General features: G+C 35.4%; 1 protein-coding gene across 2 annotated transcripts in view; it reads left to right on the top strand.

Annotated features, from left to right (window-relative positions):
- The window catches only part of PRUNE2 (prune homolog 2 with BCH domain), a 226,761-nt gene that overhangs the window by 175,905 nt on the left and 26,948 nt on the right, over positions 1-23,908 (top strand). For both annotated transcript variants that reach the window (XM_074280101.1, XM_074280100.1), the window contains exons 7-9: positions 1,208-1,287; positions 3,285-3,485; positions 17,396-17,569. In XM_074280101.1, the coding sequence (XP_074136202.1) occupies positions 1,208-1,287; positions 3,285-3,485; positions 17,396-17,569 (455 nt within the window). The remainder of the gene's footprint in view (positions 1-1,207; positions 1,288-3,284; positions 3,486-17,395; positions 17,570-23,908) is intronic.

The following is a 23,908-nucleotide window of genomic DNA, read 5'->3' as shown; positions in this document are numbered from 1 at the left end:
AAATCTACTGCTCCCATCTTTTGTGATCTTTCTAAATTAGCAAGAAATAAGTTAAAACCTGACTTTTAAAAATGTGTATTTTTCTTACTATAATTGATTTTCATCATGTTTTCATGTCATTTCTTCTGATAAATCTTTTCAAAAACTATTTGTATATATTTATATATGTGTGTATATGTTACATACATGAATTGTATGTGTATGTATTTGGCAGGTGCCAAATATTGTATTATACACACATACATATATATGTGTATATATATATATATATATATATATATATATATATATATATATATATATATATATATACCCACATAGACATATGTTGCATGTATACATATATATATACATATATATGCATATATATTTCTAAGATGTAACAGATGATAAATAGCATTATGCTAGATGCTGAAGGGAAAGTCCAAAGATATGATCTGTGATGACATGTCTATATAATATCTTAAATATGTCTAGATATGATGAAAAATAAAAAGCAAAAGTAATGTCCACACTCTCTCTACTTCCGACATATTCTATGACAAATCTTTAAATTTTTATATAACTTAGATAAAATGGGATAATTAGATCTTTTGTGTAGAATATAGAAAATAGTCATAGGTTGTATCTTACAATTGAAAAACATCTTAAAACCTAAAGTAGGCTTAATTTTAGACTGCTAGATTTGGTTTGGGCTGAGTAAAATGATCAGAGATTTACCAGCAGTAGGACATCTAGAATAAAAAGCAATGAAATGAAGGGGTATAAATGTAAGAATGATTTTTAAAGATTGTATAACTTTAAAAATGTGTTACAGTTTGACAGCATTTTTACTCCTTTGGCAGCTTAGAAATTAATTAGCAAGAAAATTAATTACATTTGGAAGCTTCCAAATGGAACCCTTCCTTACCCTAACAAGTGCTTGATTCTTTTTCTTTGTCATAAGGAAGAGTTTAATTTGGAGGACATGGGTAAGAAATTAATCACATAAGTCTCTCCCTGCCCTGACCCAGCTCCTCCAGGATGTACTCTACTACTGCTCTGACACCTTTTGAAGTGGCCTTAAAGCATTCCAAATTTCTGTCTTTACCTGCCTCTTCCATGAGAAGAGATAGAAACATTTTAAAGAATCTTTGGGAAACTTTCAAAAGAAAATAACAACCAAAATAGTCACTATTTTTAACTCTTTGTTTTGCCTTTTTTCCAGACCACAAGCAGATGATGTAGGAATGGACATCCCCTTTGAAGAGGGAGAGCTAAGTCCCAATTCTGCAGACATGAGACCTGGTGAGAAAAACATTAGTTCATTCTCCTAGCTGCATTCCACACCCAAGACAGTGAGAATAATATTTCCTGTGCTTCTAACACTTTCTTGCTAGAAAAAAAAAAGGGGGGGGGTGGGAGAAGGGGGTGGTATTTGCTAGGAGCTCAGACTTATTTTACAGTTGATTTAACCAATGTTAATTTGCATTTGGAGTCATATTACCTCCTATGTCTTCACGGCATCTATCAGAGTTTTTAATTGCTATGGTTACTGTCTACTCTGTTGAAATTTGTTGTTCTTCAGTTGTGTCCTACTCTTTGTGATCCCATGGACCATAGCATGTCAGGCCTTTCTATTTTACTCTGACTCCTGAAGTCTGCCCAAACTCAAGTTCATTGTTTCCAGGACCTCTCATTCTCTATCACGCCCATTTCCTTTTGCCTTCATTTTCTCCCCAAATCAGGGCCTTTTCCAATGAGTCCAATTTTCTCTTTAAGTCATCAAGATATTTAAGTTTCAGCTTCAGTACTTGACCTTCCAATGAATAGCCTAAATTAATTACCTTAATTATTGACTGATTTCTCAGTTACTGACCAGCATTCTCAAAAGTCTTTTCTCCAGCATCACAACTTGAAAGTATTGATTCTGTGAGACTCAGTTTTCACTCTAGTCCAACTCTCCTAGCCATACATGGCTTTGTTTATATGAACTTGTGTCATCAAAGTGATGTCATTGTTTTTTAATATGCTGTCCAGATTTGCCAATAAATTCGTAGTTTATGAAATAAAAAAGGCATGTAATATAATGGAAAAGGCAACTAAGTGGTACAGTAAATAGAGTGCCAGGCTTGGAATCAGGAAGATTCATCTTCCTGAGTCCAAATTTGGTCTCAGATACTTACTGTGTAACCTTGAACTTTAACCCTTAATTCTGTATGCCTCAGTTTCCTAATTTGTAAAATGAGCTAAAGAAAGAAATGACAAATCACTCCAGTAACTTTGCCAAAAAAAAAAAAAAAAAAAAAAAAAAAAAAAAACGCAAATGGGGTCATGGTGGGTTGGACATGTCTGAAAAATAACTGCACAACAACATAATGGAGAAAATCAATAGATTTGGGTTCAGTACATGGCTCTGCCATTCATTAAATCTGGATAAATAATAAGCCCTCTGAGCCTCCATAGTATCCTTCTCTGTAAAATGAGGAGGTTTTTTGTTTTTTTTTTTGTTTTTTGGGGGTGTGCAGGGTGGGGGTGAGGAATGATCTCGAACATCCCCTGTGATCTCTTTTGGTTTGACTTTCCTCATTTCTAATGGGAGATTAAATAAGACCTCCACCATTCCTTCCAACTCTAACATGATGTGATTCTGTAATTCTTCATGGAAATCTATGCTTAAAAGATGAAATTTTACAGGAAATGTGGTAGCAAGAAGGTAGTCAGTTCCAGTTCAATGCCCTAATTATGTAAAACCACTCCAGGGCCCACCCTCAAGGGTTTGTGGATAAGTTACTGAAAATAAAGTTCCTGAGCCTGCATAATTAAAAGACCTGTTTTAAGAATAAGTTATCCTAAGTTACTTTCAGACTATTCATTTATGGTTGCTACCCCGAGGTTTGAATGAGAATGAATACAAAGTTGTAGTTATTGGGTTTATTGGTCACCCTATGTAGATATGAAAATCTCTTCTTTTTATTCTAAGCCTATATGTCTGAGGGCCATGGCTGGAGCCAGGGCTAGATCTAGATCAGATTAATTGATATTTAAGAAAAGCCAGAAAAGTTTGTATGGTTCCTGTTTGTATCCATCAACTTCTACTTCTGGATGTTTGTCCAGTTTTTTTACATAGGGACATTGAAACATAAAGAGTTAATATCTGTAGATATTAACAATGAGAGTCTCATCACTTTGAAAGTTAAAAAAAGTTTAAAAAGTTCCTCAATAGAAACTTACTTCCTAAAAAGGATGTACCAATGAGATATAACTGGCCCATGGTAATATTACTGTTCTTGCTATCTTTGTAGAACCACCCAATTCTCTGGATCTTGATGGCTCCCATCCCAGGAGGATAAAACTCACAGCCCCAAATATCAATCTTTCTCTGGACCAGAGTGAAGGATCTGTTCTATCTGATGATAACCTAGATAGTCCTGATGAAATTGACATCAATGTGGATGATTTAGACACTCCTGATGAAGCTGATTCCTTTGAATACACCGTCCATGGTAATGTACCAAACTGGTGAGATTAAAGGCAAAAGGACATTTAAGGGAATGTAAGTGAATTTAGAACTTTAGTGGTAAAAACTTACTTTGATCAATCTGTACCTATTATTTCATAATCTCTAGTCTCTACCTTTTATGTTTGAAATCAAAGGTGGTCATAGATAATGGCATGAGATTTTGAAGAAGGAGTGCAGAGGCTCAAAATAGTCCTCTCTGGCCTAATTCCCTTCAGGAAACCTACTCTTGAACCTTGAAAAGCCCCTGTGACCTGGGGAAGTCCATACTTACAGAATAAGGGAAATAGCTTCTGATGTGATTAGCACAGTGCTTGAAACGTAGTAATCACCAATATATTTTTGTTGGAATATTGATTGATTGGGGGATTTATTGCTACTAAAATTTTGAATATGTCAGCATTCACATTACAATCTTTCTTTCTAGCTCGTTAAAGTTTGCATCAAATTCTAACAATTAACAATATATCATTGTGTAAATATAAAGCTTTTGTTTTAAGAATTACATTGTGGGGCAGTTAGGTGGTATAATGGATAGAGCACCAGCCCTGAAGTCAGAAGGACTTGAGTTCAAATATGCCTTCAGACACTTAGCACTTCCTGGCTGTGTGATTCTGGGCAAGTCACTTAACCTCAAATGCCTCAGCAAAAAAAAAAAAAAAAAAAAAAAAAAAAAAAAAAAAAAGAATTACATTGTGGAAATTCTATCTAATTTAATAACAGTACAATATATTTAAGATGTATGGAATTTTCAAAAGTCATGCTTTTTTTAAAAAGAAATTTAAGTGAATTATTGTCCTTTTTAAGAGAAGAGAATAGGAAAAAACTCAAGTCTTAGAAGAGAAATAATATATACTACAGTGTTCTTTAGTTCTTTGGCCTGTATTAATGCTAGTATTTTAATTGTTGTAAGAATATAGTTGAATAGATGATTCAAGGCAATTCCAATATGTAATGTTCTGTTTCTCTAAAATGTAATCCGTTCTCTTGGGGGCAGGTCTCTTGGAAGCTTCTGGAGGTAGCCTTAATTTCAGTTCAGTTCAATAATCCCAAAATGCAGCCAGGAGTTAAAGTCCTTTACTGTCTCTTTCCAAATCTTATCTCCAGATCCTTTATTTTCTCCTTCAAGTCTTGTCTCCTTCACTTGGGGGCTCAGCTAGCTTTCTTAGAGGCTTCTCTCTCTCTTTGGTTCCCGAGAGCTCTTGTCCAAGTGTCTCCAGCCTCTCCTCTTCCCAATGTCTCCAGCCAGCATCACAATGGAATCTCCAGTGATTCTTCACTGTGAATCTCCTAGAGTATGGGAATCAGACTCTGCCTCTGAGAGTGGGCTTGTGGGTATTCCCTGGGTTTGTGGGAACTCCTTAAAAGTTTGCTCTTTTAAAGGTGTGAATCTCATGGAATTCTAGTAAATACATTACTGAACTAAAGAACTGTTAAGTACCATGCTAAATTAGATAATTATATCCATTCCAGTGACTTAGCACCTTGTAAGAATCCTAACACCAATAGATTTATAATGGAAAGAGCCATCCACACCCAAGGAGAAGACTATGAAGACTGAATGTGGATCACAACATAATATTTTCACCTTTTTGGTTGTTGTTTGTTTTCTTGGTTTTTTCCTTTATCACTTTTCCCCCTTTTGATCTGATTTTTCTTGTACAGCATGATAAATGTGGAAATATGTTTAGGAAAAAAAAAAAGCAAAAAAAGAATATAGTTGAAAGCAGTGTGATTTAATGGATCAAGAGCTGGCCTCAGAATCAGAAAGACTTGGATTCACTTTCTGCTCTGGATATATATTGACCTTGTGACCTAGGCAGGTCACTTAACTTCTCAATACTTCCAGACAGGTTTCTAAAACTATCTCAAATTATGGATCAGATGCCAACCTGCATTGGGAAAGGAAGTTCCTTATACCATTGCAATCATAGGTTTGGTCCATAAACATATAAAACCCAAGTATGTAGTTAGGAAAAGTTATATAGGAAAGATTGGGAAGAGGGGAATAGTTCACTAGCAAGCTTTCCCAATCTGTATGAATTTGCTTTATTTTATTAGTGCTATGCTTCACATAGACAATGGGTAAATTCTGCTTATATTCATGCATGCATAAGGCTAGAAAAGTATTCCATTCTTTGGGGCAAAATATAGATACCTAGGGAAAGGTCTTCTTAGCCTCCCTCTGGATTTCATGGATCTAAGATTTCCTGTCCATTCCACTTCTTACTTTATCTTCTTTCCTACTTCTTCAAATCTCCTTTAGTACATCTGCAACGTATATACTTCAGCTTCTTCCTCCCACCCCTCCCTTCCTCTCATTGCTGGATGCCTTAGAGGGCTGTCCTTTTTATAAATAGTAAAAATGCTAACCGAAGGAGTAATGTTTGAGAAAACTGGTAATTTAAACCATCACTTGCTGACATGCCCCTTCCCTTTATTTGACACAGTGTTGAGAAAGAACTAGCTAAACTATCAGAACATTGGGGGTTTTTTTAACCCTAAAAATTCAGTTGACATATTTTTTTTAACTAGGTGATTTTTTGAATCCTCATGGGTCTTCAGTCTAGACTATGTCAACAAAATTATGAATCCAAGTCCTGATTTGTATTTTTTTTGTTTCCAATGCATAAAGGCTCTCACAGCAAATTTAACATTCTGGCTCATAGTTGGCTTCACCACAATCCTTCCTGTAACCCATTTACACCTCACATCCACACGTGACTTTCACATCTAGAATTTCACACAACCATAGATCAAAAAAGGACCTTAGAGACTGTCCAGCCCAACTACCCTTGATAAGAAGTTGAAGCTTAGAGATGTAGAAGGCTAAATATTGCATAGTCAAAATCAGGGCACTGGGTTAAAATTGTTTCTGATGCATCTGCCTTTGTGGTTATCTAAAATATGGAGGTTAAACATGATAGCTTCTGTGATCCCATTTATCTCAAAATTCTGTAGAACAAGCTTATATATAGAGAGAAAGGCTGTGGCATGTTAAGCCCTCCCCTCCCACTTCCCAGCATAGCCTTTTTTTTTTTTTTTTTTTTTTACACAATAATAGTGTATTTTAGAGATAAGCTAAATAGACCCTGTTGTTGTTGTTGTTTTTAATCTTATTTTTATTGATGCACTTAAATCACTTTAGTTTATGAGTCTTCTTTTCTTTTTCATTTTCTTTCATTTTCCCAATGAGTCATTTTTTATAACAAAGAATAAAAAAGCAGAGGTAAGGGTAAAGGGAGAGGAAGTTCAGCAAAATGAACACTAACTTTATCTGGTAGCAAATGAAGTATCCACCATTTTTGCAAAGAAGCAAGAAAGGCAGGTGTGTTTTCTTAGCTCTTCTCTCTGCTAAGATTAACCATTATAATTGTATAGCAATCAATTTGGGGTATACAGTGTTGTAGTCAAATATTTTGTTTTCCTGATTCTATTTTATTTGTGCTGCATAACTTCACATAAGTCTTCCTATGTCATATCTTATGGCACAGTAATATCCCCATTCATTCTTATTTCCACAGTTTGTTTTGTTATGGTTGTTTAGACATTTTGGTTATAACCAACTCCTTGTGATCCCATTTTGAGGTTCTCTTGGCAAAGATATTGGAGTGGTTTTCCATTTCCTTCTCTAACTCATTTTACAGATGAAGAAACTGAAGCAAAAAACTCACACAGCTAGTCAATATCTGAGGCCAGATTTGAATTTGGGAAGAGGAATCTTCCTGACTCCTGGCTCAGAACACTATCCACTTTGCCACTTAACTGCACCATTCCCAATTAGCATCCTGGTTTTTCCCCTACTTTGTTCCCAGTTTTTTTTTGTTTGTTTGTTTGTTTGTTTTAATTACAACTATAAAGAGGGATGCTATAATATTTTGAGGTATCTGGAACCTGAAAGTGGCATACTATGACATTTGAGTTAGGAGTAAAACTTGGAATATTCAGTCCATATTAACCCAATGCCATCTCTATATCAAGAATAAAATACACATTTGCTAGTTCCAGGGGGAATACTGGAGCCAGCTCCATCCAGCTAATACCATTGTTAAATTTTTAGGATGAACACTTACACCTTGGAAAAATATAATTGCTGTATATTGGGACTGCTTGATTTATTATTTTTATTTTCTAGACTTAACAAAGTATTCATGATAAAGATTAATCTTTAAAGTATATGTACATATATGAAAATATTTATATAAACTCTTTTGTTATTGTGGGAAAGAATTGGAAATTGAAGGGATGCCCATCAATTGGAGAATGGCTAAACAAGTTATGGGATATTAATGTAATGGAATACTATTGTTTTATAGGAAATGGTGAGCAGGCATTTTTCACAAAAAACCCAGAAAGACTTAACACAAACTGATGCTGAGTGAATGAGCAGAACTAGGAAATCATTGTACATAAGAACAGCAACATTGTGCAATGATCAATGATAGACTTAGCTCTTCTCAGCAATATAGTGATCTAAGACAGTTCCAAAAGACTTGTGTTAGAAAATGCTATTCCACATTCAGAAAAAGAACTATGGAGTATGAATGCAGATTGAAACACTTTTTTTTTTTTATGGCTGTTTTTTCTTTCTCATGTTTTTTTCCTTTTGTTTTGATTCCTCTTTCCCAGCATGATTAGTGTGGAAATATGTTTAACATGATTGTACATATATAACCTATATCAGATTGCTTGCTGTTGTGGAGAAGGAGGGCAGGGAAAGAAGGACAAAGAGAAAGAAATTTGGAACTCAAAATCTTTCAAAAATGAATGTTGAAAACTATTTTAATAGGTAATTGGGGGGGAGGAATACAAAAAAGTGAAAAATAAAAGGAATCTGTACTAGCTAGTGAGGTTAGGTTAGGTATACCTGACAGTAATTAAAACCATAGCCATAAAAACAGGAAGGTCTGTCTTCAAATCTTGCCTGTGGTACTTAGCATCTAGATATCTGTAAGATGTACTCTTTCTGAGTCTTCTTACCTATAAAGTGAGAATAATAGTGTCTCTAATATTTACATCAAAGACTTAAAAGTTTGAAACATTATAATATATGGAAATTTAAACTAACATATTTTTAAAGTGCATATATATCATGCATAATCTATACCTATACACACACACACACACACACACATATATGTTATATATCAGATTGCTTGCTATCTTGGGGAGGGAGGAGGTAAGGTAGAGAGAGAGAAAAAAATCTTATAAAAATGAATGTCAAACACTCTTTACATGTAATTGGAAAAATGAAATTCTGTTAAAAAAAAAAAGAAAAATAATCATATTAAATATAGCCATCAATTAATTTTTAAAATAAATCATGTATATATATATATATATATATATATATATATATATAATTTTTCCCTTGGAGCCCCATTGCTAAACATTTACAAATACATCCCTATATTGCTTTATAAATACTACTTGAGCTAAGTAGGATGGCAATAGAAGGCTTACTTGTTACCAATCCAAGGAATGGTAACAGTAAGCTAACAACTACTATGACAACAACAACAGTAATAACTGTAACTGGCATTTATGTAGCATGTTAAGGTTTGCAGATTGTCCATCTGTTTTCCCATTTGAGTCCCATAATTCCCCTGGATATAACCCTGGGAAACTCACTTTCTAAGTTTCACCTTTTTTATCTATAAAATGAAGAGCTTAGGCCGAATTGTCTTGGAGATCCTCTCCAATTTTAACCCTATGATTCTCTGACCCTAAGCTTTTAAGCGCTTTCTGTATCTATGACATTGCTTAACACTGGAGGAAATGCTAAATCTCACTCTAGTCTCACTCTCCAAAGAATTCATTTATCAAATATTTATAGAATATTTACTCATACTGTATCACATACAAGAAAAGATGCAAATAATATATTCTGTAAAAATTCCCAACCTAACCTGGAGCTCAACATGGGCCATTATTGACTCTGCCTCAATTTAATTTATTGTTAATTTATTGAAAATAAATACAGAAGGGGTAGCAAGGTGGTACAGTAGATAGAGTACTAGCCCTGAAGTCAGGAGGACCTGAGTTCAGATCTGTTCTGAGACACTTAACACTTCTAAGCTGTGTAACCTTGGGCAAGTCACTTAACCCCAATTGCCTCAGTAAAAATAAATAAATAAATAAACAAATAAATACAGAAAAAGGAGGGTTATAGAGGGAAATCTAGGTAATGTAAAAATGTTAAATAAAATCTGTTTTTTTAAAAAAGGAAAATAAGTGCTATCAAATTAAACAGAAATAGAAAAGTTTTTTGGTTTTTGGAGAGAGAAGATCTAAGTTTGAATTCCATCTTTTTTTTTTTTTTTTTTTTTTTTTTTTTACTAGCTATATATAGATTTACTTTTTAGTGAAACTGAGCCCCATTGTCCTCTCCCAAATGGAAAAACTGAATGAGATGATTTCTAAAGCCCTTTTCAGATCTAAAGCCTCTGATCCTATGATTACCTGCTCTTCACTCCACACAATTTAAAATTAGAACTTCCAAAATGAAAAACATTATGTAATTTACCACCTGTCAATGTTGAAAAAAATGTGTAAACAGTGAAGAAGGAATGGTGGTGACTTTAGGTAAAAGAGAAAGGCATAGTTCTCCTTAGAGCCTTGGAGGAGAGAAACATTAGCAGATGGGTTGGTCGGGAGCCCATTGCAGTTATGAGAAAACAGCATGGGTAAAGGAACAAAAATGAAAGATGGTGGGATAAAAACAGGAGCACAGAGGGAAATCCAATTTTGTAGGAATGGAGTAGTATGAAATAAGGTTGAACAGGATTAAGGAGGACTTTGAATACTAAGGTCAAACATTTATACTTTATTTAGTTGTCAATAAGAAGCCTCTCCAGCCTCTCCTTCAGGCACCACCCTGACTTTCCATATAACTGGATAACTTTAGGAAGTGTTTACTTAGAAGATCAAATAGCATATGTTGGTTTTGGTTTTGCTTTATTCAGTTTTTTTTTTTTTTCTTTGCTCCTGTACATATTCCAAGAGATCCTCCCTTCTCCAGCAACTTCTTGTCCCACCTATCTTCCCAAGTTGTCCGACTTGAACCATGGAGGTAGGACCTTCCTCAAGACCAAATAGAAAATAAAACTTCTGTTTATTCAGTAATTTTTCCCTGAATGTCCACTATTTGAAGCATCCTTTCCATTAGTTAATATAACAAATGTCTAAATTATTCCATCAAATGATTTTGTCCATTATTTTATTTTGTTTTAGGTTTTAAAAACTCTCACACTTAATTATACCCAAAGAGCTATAAAACTGTGTATTCCCTTTGATCTGCAATATTACTCCTAGGTCTATATCCAAAAGTGTAAATGTTCTGTCAAATCTTAATTATAATCCTTCTCTGGGAGAAGGTTTCTTTTCTGTATAATCTTTTCCTCTGTGAGCAAGTTTCTTGGGAGGCTTCTGGAGCCTCCAGCCAGAACGAAGGTAGAATCTCGAATCCTCTTCTTCCTGAATCCTGGCTCTGAATCTCCTCAAGCTTCCCTGAAGTTCTCCAGGGAAGTCTTGTTCTTCTCCCAGTCTAGACTGACTGTCTCCTTCTTGACTGCCCTCCTCTTTTATCCTCCCAGAGAATGGGCTTGTGGGTACTCCAGGGGCTTTGTGGGAACTCCTTTAACCAATGAACTTGCTTCTTTAAAGTATTCCTTCAAAGGTGAAAACTCCCTTAAAGGTTTGAACTAAAGGTGTGAATTCTGAGCTAGAGAATTGTTAGCACTTAGTAAGAACCTAACACAAAAGAGATTTTTAAAAGGGGGAGGGGTTAAAAACCTATTTGTGCAAAAATATTTATTTAACTCTTTCTGTAGTGACTAAGAATTGGAAACCAAAGGATGCTCATCAGTTGGGGAACATTTAAATAAGCCGTGGTATATGATTGTAAAAAAATATTATTGGTGTCATAAGAAATGACAAGCAGGATGATTTTAGAAAAACCTAAAAAGACTTACATGAACTGATTCATAGTGAAATGAACAGAACCAGAGGAACATTGTATATAGTAGCAACAATATTTTTCAGTGAAGAGCTGGGAATGACTTAGTTATTTTCTGCAATACAAGGATCCAAGACAGTCCCAAAGGACTAATGATAAATTATCCTATCTGCCTCCAGAGAAAGAACTAATATTGATTGAATATATACTGAAACATGCTATTTATCAATTTTTTTTTATTTTTTTATTCAAGTCTTTTTATACAAAATAACTAATATAGAAACGTTTTACATAATTGCACACATATAACCTATTCTGATTGTTTACTGTCTTAGAGGGTCGAAGAGAAAGTAGGGAAGGAGAAAGGAATAGAATTTGGAATTCAACACTTTAAATAAATATGCTTAAAAGTTGGGGGGAAAAACCTCCCAAACTTAAATAGGAGCACTTAAAGCATTCTAAGTTAAACTGTTATTAGAGGACTTTTATTCACTCAGGTGCTATTTACAAAAAAATATTTACAATTAGACAATGGAAACATTTAAATGTAAAAGTTTAAAGGTAACTTAAAAAGTTCTTTAGGGTGGTTAGAGAGGCAGACTAGTATGATGAAGGTAATCTAACTATCTGGACTCGGGGAGATCTGAGTTCAAATCTTGCTGACAATTACTAGCTGACTGTCTGATCATGGGAAAGTCACTTAACCTCTTAGTTCTCCAGGACATGTAATACTTTATTTATTTATTCACTTATTTATTTTGCTGAGGCAAATTGGGGGTGTGACTTGCACAACTAGGAAATGTTAAGTGTCCTAAAGCAGATTTGAACTTGGGTCCTCCTGAGTTCGGGATTGGTCTCTATCCACTGCCCACCTAGTTACCTGACATGTAATCTTAAGATCTATATTACAGACTAATGCACATTATAGAATTATGAAGTTTTCATGATTAAGAGTTTTATATAGCTGAAATCAGAGATCCAGAACACAACAACAACAAAAAGTACATTGAATGTCAAGGACATTAGAAGTGTCTATGGAACAGGAGCAAATATCTTAGAAGGATCATCCTTCATACTAAAAAAATTTGCATTTGTTATACTGCTCCTTAATTGAGCTTAGAAATTTGAAATTCATGGCAGAATGCTGATGACCATTCCATTGTTATTTTTCTAAACCACAGCAAAGTTATTCTGTTCAGGTATTTTCCATAATTCAAATTTTGACAATATAATGATATTAGAAGCATTTGCATTTGAATCGGTAGGAGATAGAGAAATGAGAAGAATTTTTTAAGGCTGAATATTTCTGATAAGCATATTATGAGACTTACAGAGATTTACCCATTAGCTGTCATCCTTCTTTATTCCTCAGACTGAAATTTATTGACTTTGCTTAAGTTACCACTTTTCTGAAGTGAATCTTGGCCCATTTTCTGTGTGAGAAGTTGCACAAGTTTCTTTTCTCCATGATTGGAGAGTAAATTTCCTACAGCTAATAATCATCTCATAAAAATTCAAATTAATAAGCATTTATTAATTGCCTACCATGTGCTAGCTATGATGTGTTGTTTAAAAGTGAGAATCACTAGCATGGGTTAAAATTCTGTCCCATGCAGTGCTTAGCATAGTGCCTGGCACATAGTTGGTACTTACTAAATTCTAATTGACTGACTAAATATATGAGTGTGGAAAACTTACTTAAACTCCATTTCCTTATGTTTAAAGAAGGGGCTAGATTAAATTACCTTTAAGATCCCTTTTAGCCCTAAATCTATGATCTTATGATTCAAATTAGAGATGTCTATACCAAGTCCTTGTGCTCATGGAGCTAGCAATATCTTAATGAGAAGGACAAGTAGAAAAATGGCCAGGTAATAGGAAAGGTGAAATAAAAAAAAAAAAAAAAAAAAAAAAAATCCAGGCAAAGTATTTCAAAGAATTTAAAGGAGAAAAGTTTTAGCTGGGCAGGGTTGGGGAAGACTTCTCTGAGGAAGTAGCATCCAAGTATAATCTTGAAGGAGAGACATATTAGCAGATAGATTGGTAGGAAGCCCATTCTGGGTATGGGAAAACAACATGGGTGAAGGTACAGACATTAGAGATGGTAGGAGGGGCATCTAGATGGCTCAGTGAGGGCTGGGCTTAGAAGTAGGAAGATTCATTTTCCTCAATTCAAATCTGGCCTCAGAGACATACTACTGTGTGACCTTGGGCAAGTCACAATGAGCTGGAGAAGTAAGTAACAAATCACTCCAATGTCTTTACCAGGTATACTCCAAGTGGAGTCCCAAAGAGTCAACAATAAAAATTATTGAACAACTACAAAAGAAAAAACAAAAACATAGAAAGAACTTCACTTTTGTAGGACTGGAGTTAGACAGAATTACAGAGGGCTTGAATATGAAGATTAAATATTTATGCTTTCTTGTTAGTGGGAAGCCTCTTTGGATAGAGGACAGACATGATTACAGAATGCATTACAAATTCAGTTCAAGAAATATTACATAGTATTTGCATGGTGTTATATTAGTCACTTAAGATACAAAGACATAAGTGAAACTACCCTGCCCTCAAGGCGCTTATATTCTAAGGAGGGGAGGGGAGGGAAGGGTAACACAAATACAAATAAGCAACTGCAAGATAAAATGAAATAGAGAAATAACAAATGGATGGGATTAGAGAAGGCTTTATAGAGGAGACAGCTCCTTCTCCTGGAAGGAAGATGGGAACTCTAGAAGAAAGAAATGAGTAAATTCTGGATACCCAACAGGTATAAACATATAGTTTTATATTTTATAAAATGCACATATAAAAATGTGCCTATAAAAATGCACAGTTAGGAAATGGAACATCGAGCTTAGGGAAATTTAATGTTTGAGTTTGTTTGGAACATAAGAGTTCATGAAGGACAGCAGAGTGATGTGAGACTAGGAAGGTGAGTTGGAGACAAGTTGTGTAGGGCCTTAAATGCTTGACTAAGGACATTGGCTTACCCTAAAAACAATGGTGACTTTCAGTTAGAGAGATGATGGACTTAGGATATAGACTGAAGCTCATGTTTTTGGTTTTGATTTGGCTTGGTTTGGTTTGAGTTTTTAGGACATGAACAATGTGGGAAATTGTTTTTCTTGAGTAATACAATTTGTAACAGGTTTTGTTTTTCTGCCTTTCTCAAAAGTATGTGTTTGGGGATTGCAGGGGTGGGAGGCAAAGAATTTGGATCTGAAAATAAAATTCAATTTAATTTAAAAATAAAATTAATAATTAATATAAGCAATGGTGAGTCAATGAAATTTTGATAGCAGAGTGATATTGCAGACAGATGTATGCCTTAGGAAAATTGTTTTGGCATCTGTGTTGATGAATTGGACAAGGAAGAAATTGAAAAAAGGAAGGCTAGTTAGCAGGCAATTAAATTAAAGTGATTGGTGATGGAGACCTGAACTGGAAGCCATGTGAGTGGAAAGATGGATCAATGTGCATTTCCCATCTCCTGTCTTTTTTCAGAAAATGCAAGAGATGTTGTTTAAGTAAAATCAATAAAATGTATTAAATGAAGGGATATGGGGAGGGAGGGAAGGCAGGAAGAACCATAAAAACCAAAAGATTATCAGAGAAGATGAATTAGAGTAAATTCCATGAGGAATCTTTAGTTTATGAAGATGGCCAAATAACCATCCTTTTATTAATTACTCATTAGCATAATTAATACGATTAACAAAAACTAGGTCTCTCAAGCTTTTTATATTTCACAATTTTTCTCAGCACTTTCTCTGCCTTGGGCAATGCTTTCTCTAATTCATCTCTCATTCATGAGAGAGAAGAAATAATTGAGTGAACAAAGTCATAGGATAAAAGGATTTAAGGCCTGATATGGCCTTAAAAGTCATTTAGCTAATCTCTTCATTTTCTTTATTAGAAAACTGAGGGGAAGAGAGTTAGATTAGAAGAGCAGTGATAAAAATTCAGGAAGTAGAAGAATGGGTATCAGGTTTGTGGAGAAATTGTAGAACCTCTGGAGATTCCAGAGGCTGCAGAATGAAGTGCCTAAGAAGATGTGTTCAAGACCTAAGATTTTTTTTTTTTTTTTTTAAGACCTAAGATTCTTATTAGCTGTGAATCCTTGGGCAAATTATTTAATTTCCGTAAGCCTCCATTTCCTCCTTTATAAAATGGAGAAACACAAGATTGTTGAATTAAATAAAAAGAGTGTATAAGTTGCCTTGCAAAGAGTAAAACTAAATAAATTTAAATACTATTATTACAATCAGAGATATATTGTGAAATTCTCTCTAGGTAGAACTAAACTGGTTCAATACTTGCAACTTAATAATAACAGTTAACATTTATATGGTGCTTTGAAATTCTGCAAAAATACTATTCAAATATTATTGTATTCAGTCTTCATAACAACTCTGGGAGATAAGTTGCTATCATTTTAGAAATGAAGAAATTGAGGCAGATGAAGGTTAAGAGACTTTTTCTGAGTCTCACACTAAATAAATGTTTATGGCTGGATTTGAACTCAGATCTTCACTCTGGATCCAGAAATCTGTCTATTGCACCATTCAGCTGCCTTTAGCATTTAAAAGAGAATTGAAACATTGGTGTTTGGGAATCTGCTTATTCAAAGCTTCCTCCTCAACTGTATGGTTGTCTTCCCTTCATGTCAGGATCATTAAGGTGGTAGTCATCTCTGGCATGCAGTGGGAAATATAGGATTGGAATTCCTGGGGAAAATGGGGTTGGAAATGTGTGTGTGTGTGTGTATCTAAACACATGCACAGATTTGTGACTTCATGTAGAAATTCCATCCACTTATGCAGATTAGCAATCCAGCTGTTATAATTTATAATCTTAGAGAGTTTGCCTGTGGCATTGAGCAGTTAAGTGATTTGATAAATGACACAGACTCAATATGTGTCAGTGGGAATACTTGAACCTAGGTCTTCACTTGCTTGGAATATTGCAATAGAGCTCAATTTAAAAGCTCCCAGGCTCCCAATTTAAAAATTCTGTGGGAGCTTCATATATATGAAGAAGGAAAGGCAATACTGGTAGAAAGAAATGAATTGAGAAGCAGAGAGCATTACTGATTCAACAAATTCATACATGAAGATCAAAGAGACTCTTAGATCTTTGTTCTGTGTTATTAACTCATACATGCACCCCTTACCCCCAATATCCATTCCTAGGCATTCATACCTTTTAGTAGCAACTCTGGAGACAATGTTTCAGATTGGTCCTGCTCCCATGCCCCTCTTTCCCAAATATCCCTTAAAATTGAGTGATTCCAAGGCCTCAAAATAAATTTAGATGTAGTTAAGGGTGGGTCTACAGTTTGGGCTCTCTCTAAGGGTCCCAAGGTCATGCTGCAGTTAAACCTAGCTCTACTATATACTATATTATCCCTACTCTCTGTAGAGACCTATAGAGCTAATATTGTCTATGTCTCATGGTCATGATTGACTTGGTATGTTTCTGGACCTAGATGGCTACCTTTTAGTACCATTGGACCTATCTTAGGATATGGCTAATGAATTTGCCTTCTCAAAAATTCAATTTTTATGAAATGCATGCTATTTACTAAAATAGTGGTAGGGGTGATGGTTCAGCTCATAGGGTTATAGATAACAAGTTGAAAGAGACCACAGAGAATAACTAATTCCACACCTATATTTTATAGGTGGAAACTGAGTCCCAAGGCTTGTCCAAGATCACACTGGTTGGAGGCAAGATTTGAACCTACCTCCTTTGACTGAAGGGCCAGAATTCTTTCCATTATATCAAACTGCATATGCACAATATAAAGAACTATAAAATGCAAGCCATTGATGAGTTTATAATTGGTCATTCATCTTTCTCATGAACTATTGCTAACAATCCCTAAACCTCTGTTCTGAATCCTTACCTGCTTGTATTTCTTATTTTCCTCCCAGAGGACCCGACATCCCTCCAAGATTCTGGCCAGGAGGCAGAGTCCATTCCAGAATACACTGCTGAGGAGGAGCGGGAGGACAACCGGTTGTGGAGGACCGTCGTGATTGGAGAGCAGGAGCAAAGGATTGACATGAAAGTTATAGAGCCTTACAAAAGAGTCATTTCTCATGGAGGTAGGGAACACCAAAGGGAAATTTGGAATTGGAGAGATGTCAAAGTCATATTTCATGAAGGGAGATAATTGTCTCTTTCCCTTTGGTGGCATTGTGATATCTCAAAACCCCTAGTCTGTGACATATTAATATGAAGCTGAAGGGTTGATGAGGTTTTACCTCTAAGGCTAGGGAAGCTTCTCAAGTGAAAATGTTGTTTTCACACTAAATATATGATGAGCATGTACCTTACCCCAGAGTTATTGCAGAACAGGTAATTATCCTGTGCCATCACTCCTTGGCAGAATTCATATATATTGGATAGGAGCACAATCTTAAATGTCTAAGAGCATATAAGAACACTTTCTGAGTTTTTATGAATGCACTACTATTGAGTATAATCTTCTAGAATCTTTACATCAAATTCTCTTCTATTAAAAAAGAAAAACAAAGAGCCTTCTGGATTCCTTTCACACACTTCAAAAAGCTTTTTATAGGCTTAACCCTGATAGTTATTTTCCATGCAAAGTGTGCTTTTCCATTAGCTACTTTAATTCTCCATGCATGGCAGCAGCAGCAGCAGCTTCCTAGTCAGAAAATATACCTTTTTGAAAGGGCCCCCCCAAAAAAACAATAATGGATGTTGCTTTTGTAGTGCTTCTCTGGGGCTGTCTTCACCACACAGTGTGCCCTTTGTTAATTTGGAATGCAGGTGAAGCTAATTGAACACAAGTGTCTGCATTTATCACTGAAACTTTTGCAGTTTTGGTTTTTCTATTGCATGACTTCCTCCAACAGCAGCCTTTAGGTAGTTTTCCAGTTGGTCCAGCTGTTCAAGGAAAAAAAAAAATTACCTCATTGTGAGCTAACCATGTAATCATTGTTCCCTGAATTCTCTCATCCTTCACAAGCACAAAGCCCTAAATATCTTGGCGGGACATTAGAAGCTCCTGCGTCCTTTTGTCTGCCTCTGGTAGACAGCATAAAAGGAAGATGAATTTTAAACGTAAAATTCTATTCTGCTGGGAGGCCTTTGAAGTTCCATTCCTTCCTTGTCCTATTTTTAAGGGTGCATTGAGAGACAGTGTGGTGTAGTGGGTAGAAGGCCAGTTTGGAGCCAGGAAGACCTGGATTCAATCTTGTTTTGAAACATACTGACTGTGTGAGCCCTGGAAAAACCACTTAATGTCTGAGTACTTCAGGTGACACTAGGACTATAGTCAAAGATGGATTGCTGATCTGCCTTGATGGAGGGGCCAATCACAGGTAAATTTGTCCAGTTTGCATTGGTTGAGGGACCAATCACAGATTCAACTCCTAGACAAATAAAAACACATAAAAAGGTACTTTATCTCAGGAGTAATACAAATACGATGTAAAATAACCAGTAACAGTTGTTGTGCTAACTGAGCACAGATGTCTGAGGATGCTGTCATTCCTGCAGTGACTCATGGTTTGATGCATAGTACTGAAATGCCATATAGTCCCCTTCTTTATAAAGTTTGTTTTCTTATTCCAGATTTCTCTGTAGTAAACAGTAGGTTCAGTTTTTTGAGATGTATACCAAGTAAAGATCATGTCCAAGAGACTATTGCTACAACAAAGCACTGTGTACTTTTTAAAAAGGCACAGTATGACTATTCTCCTTCAATAATAACCTATGCTTAAATTATTTTATCCCCCTCAGTTCTGAGGTGATAGCTATATTTCTCTTTTTTTGTGTGTATATATATCACAACTCCTTTGGCAGACTGTGAATCCTATAAATACTACTTCTCAAACTAATGTGTTTTTGTTTTGTCCTTAAATTCATAATGGAAAAAATGTTCAATTTCAGTTAGAGGTTGGTGAAGATGAAAATATTTTTTTTCCCAACCCAATTCACAGACTTCTTGAAATCTATGATTTCTAAGAAAAACATTCTTTATCAGTAACCAAGTCAAAATACTATCAGTTTAATGAGTATACTATATTAAGCCAATCTTACCACTTATACTATGATAAGCCAATTTTCAGGCTAGCATGGCATCAGAATCAGTATGGAGTTCTGCCTCCTCTTGAGTTTCTGCTTGTTACTTACTAGAGTTAGAAAGTATCCTTGCTTCTGGCTGACTGTTAAAACTTCAGGATAACCTAGTTTGCTGAGCCTCAGCACTTTCTTTTGCATTTATTCCTTTTCTTTTTTGTTGTTGACTTTTTTTTTTTTTTTGTCTGTCTATTTTTTTATTTGTTTGTTTGTTTCTATGAGAAGGCCTCCCATCCTCTCCTTGGCACCTCACCTTCCTCCGGGCCACTTGCATGTATTCTTTTAGCCCTACACATCCTTGAATTTGGGGATCTACATTGTCATGACTTTTACCCTTTTCTAAAAAGGGGAACATCCTTACTACTCTGTGAGTAAAACAGCTTCCTTAGTTACTTTGAAAGTTACCAAAGTGAGACAGTCTTACTAAAAGCTAATGGATGCCTCTATAAAACCTTACAAATGAAATCACCCAAATAATGGGTGGCAGAATTGTGTTTTCACTATTTCTTGATGAATCCTGTTGAAAATCTGAAAATTAGTGCTTCAATGTAGATAGTTTTCTTTTGAATGGTTCTTTGCATTGTGGAGAAACAGTTTAGTGTAGTGGGTCAAATGCTAGGCTTGGAGTCAGGATACTGAATTCAAACGCCAACACCAAAACGTGCTGTGGACTGTGGACAGGTCTCATCTGTAAAAGTAAGGATAATGATATCTGAAGTATTGGAAAAGGCTGATATAAGAAACAAATGAGATAAGGTATGCAAAAGTTTGCAAACCTTAAAAAAATTATATAAAATAAACTATATAAAAATTATAAAATAAACTAATATGTAAATAAACCTTACAACACTACATTAACAAGTAGAAGTAACAGTAATAGTAGTACCATGAAGATGCTTTTTGTATACAATTTGACATCTGTATGTCAGATTGCAAAGTGAAGCACTTTGTATAATTTATATAATTTATAATTGGAACTGCCTGAAACTTCTGGACCACACCAAGTACTCAGGCCCCTGGAAAGACTGGTGAATGGCAATATTTGAGTGTCCTCCATCACTGATAAGCTTTGTCCTTCTTTTAAAAGGACAGAATAAAAATGATACATTAGGTGTAATTTGTTCTGCCAGTCTTATTCATTATATGATGGAGCAGGTTGAGGTGAGGACCAGCTCTTTTATATTAGGAATGGGAAATGCATTTAAAGAAATAAGGGAGAAAAGAGTCCCAAGATTTATAACAAGAGGTTTCCTTTTTTTTTTTTTTTTTTTTTACCTCTCATTTCATTTTAGGAGATTCAGGTAATCTGTGCAGTGGTCCTGGAAAATGGTCTCCACGATCTGAGGAGAAAACTTACCTGCTGGTGTGTGTGTGCGTGTGTATGTTTTGGTGTGAGACTGTGACATCCTTTCTTCTCTCTCCATTCCCATTGCTGGCCAGCAAACTTGTGTTACATTACTTTCATGCTTCTCTTTGCTGCTGCAGGTAAGGCTTGTAGTTACTGCTGTAGAGGCTAAAAAGAGCCTCAAGAGGGACTTGCTACTGGGCCTCAGCAAATACATTTGTTTATTCCTAATGTTAATGGAACAGAGATGTTTTAAATTTAAGGAAAAAAAACTCCATTCCAAATATTATCTGAATTGTAACACCAACTGCTAGCATCATTTAATAAAACTGTATGCTTTATAGTATGAATGAAAGGTTTAGCTCTAATTTTGAAAGTAGTTATTCCATCATTCCAAGATTTGCTACTTGAAAGACTGCCAAAGCAATGAAAGACAATGCTGGCATCACTTAATATAAGAGAAAATTTTTCTTGTAGAAATTCTCATTCATTATCTCCCTCTGTCTCTTTTCCCTCACCTCTTTTTCCTTTTCTGTCTCTCTCATTCTCTCTGTTTTTCTTCCTTTTCTCTCTCTCCTTTACTTCTTTCTCCCCCCCCATTTGCTGTCTCTCTGCCTCTAGCTCTCTTTCTAGCTCTCTCTCTTTTTCTCTTTACTTTTCTTTCTCTCATTTCTTTCCCTCTTTTCTTCTCTTCTCTTCTCATTTTCTTTTCCCTCTCCTCTTTCTCTTCCTCCCTTTCTCTTTTCTCCACTCCCTATTCTCTCTCTCCTTTCCCTCTCCCTCCTTTCCCTCTCCCTCCTCCTGTATTCTTATTTCTCCCATCTTATCTCTCTCCTCCCTTTCCCTCTCAACTTTTTCTTCCTCATCATCTCACTTCAAGTACAAGAAATAATTCACCTTCATTTATAAATTTCAGAATTCCTTTTCTAGAAAACATATTGGGAAGCTAGATGGTTCAGTGGATAAAGTGCTGGGCCTGGATCAAGACAATTCATCTTCTGGAGTACAAATCTGGCCTTAGTTATTTACTAGCTGTATGACCCTGGACAAATCACTTTATCTTGTTTACCTCAGTTCTTCATTTATAAAATCAGCTGGAGAAGGAAATAAAAAACTGTTCTGGTATCCTTGCCAAATAAACCCCAGATAGGGTCACAAAGAGTCAGAGATGACTGAAATAACTGAATAATAATAAAGAGAACATATATTCATGACATAATACAAGAATGGACAATGGAATAATTTAGGTGACCATAAATACTTTGTCAGCTGGGTAATTTGGAGTCAGTCACACACAACTTTATTACATAGAGAACATTGAAATATATGAATAAGTTGAATTTTAATATCCCTTATGAGGCAGTGTCTATAATCCCCAGACTTAAGTTTTGTTAATGCCCCAGAAGATTTCCAAAAATAGAAAAGAGAAGGCAAGAATGATAGATCAATTTCCTGAATTTATAAATATCCCAAGACCCCCAAACTGTCTTTTCTGAAGTTAGAAACATTACTGCTCAGAACATTAGTAACTCAATATTTCAGGGGGGTTTTTTCTCCCTATTCCTCTATTGAGCCTTTCTCTATTAAAATCTTTATGTTTTTAAAGTTAGAGTTAGAATATTAGGTAGACATTTCTTTGGCAACATTTGCCATGGAAAAGAACCTTGTTAAAAACATATGTAAAAAAGGTGAGTTTAGCATGTAGGGCACATAGGTCTTTAAAACACATCTTCTACAAGTCTCCTTATTTTATTTTAGTTGTCAATATTATCAGATTTTTGTTGCTCTTGTTGTTAGAAAAATATCTATTATTTGCCAAACATTGTGCTTGGTAAAAGGGATTTAATACATTATATGAAACAATCTCTGCTCCCCAAGAGCTTATATTCTAAGATCAGAAGCAACAAGTATATTGTAATGCTGGAGAAACTGAGGCAAGATAGAAATTAGAGAGTTTTTAATATTTTATTTGGATTTCTGAGGAGAGATTGTACTGGGGGCATGTTGCCCGCAGGGCTGATGTCCAAAGCATCCAGCAGCTAATATGATGTATATATGCATGTGGCTCCAAGCTACCAGGGGGTAGACCGAGGCAGGGGCGAAGTCAGAGGACTGAGAGTGGAACAGACTATAAATCTGGTTCTGACAGGGTGGGGGGAAGCGCCAGGCATTCTGATAAGTTGGGATCAAGAAGAACAATGACAGAACAGAGGAGGCACTGGACATTCTGATAAGTAGGGAAGATCTGGGGTCACAATGTCCAAGATAGAAGGTTTTTCTCCTTATCTGGATCATGATGATTAGGAGGGAGGGATGTTATAACCAGGCAAAACAATTCAGGGAAACTGAGGCAGAACAATTTAGGGAAACTGAGTCAGGACATTAAAAGGGAACTGTGGCACCACAATATATGGTACAAGTAAGCTGAAGAAGGAAGTTGTGACAATCCTCTGTCACAAATATCAGTTTTTATAACTATGATCTTCCTGCCTGGATGGTGGGCAGCATCAAAATCTTTTAAAGGACTTACACCTATTCAATATATTTTCAATCCAATTCAATAAACATTCTGAAGGTTTTAGCATATACTTTGGCACTAAGCATACAGGGACAAGGAAAAAATGGTTCCTGCTCTCAAGAAGCTTTCATTTTGTTGTGGGGAAACAATAGGGACACAATTAAATACTGACTATAAAGATTTGTTTCTTTATAGCATGTCATTTACCTTTTATAAAATCTAGTCCTCTTTAAGGAACCAGCCTTAGAATTTATTTTTCTGAATCAAAAGTATCTAAATATACTTCAAGCAAGCACTCTCTTTATCCCTTTTCTCCCAATCTCATGCTTACTCTCATGTGCATAAATTCTTCTCATAGATTTGTGGGCTTTGAGGAAATGAAGTAATGACTCTTAGGGTGCAATAAGATCAGACTTGAAAGTGTGGACTCTAAATCCACTCAAAGAACTATGACAATAGCTTTATTTAATG

Source organism: Sminthopsis crassicaudata, chromosome 1 (assembly GCF_048593235.1).
Source record: "Sminthopsis crassicaudata isolate SCR6 chromosome 1, ASM4859323v1, whole genome shotgun sequence".
NCBI classification, from domain to species: domain Eukaryota; kingdom Metazoa; phylum Chordata; class Mammalia; order Dasyuromorphia; family Dasyuridae; genus Sminthopsis; species Sminthopsis crassicaudata.
Note: the sequence above shows the minus strand (reverse complement) of the source record. Positions and strands in the feature narration are given on the sequence as shown.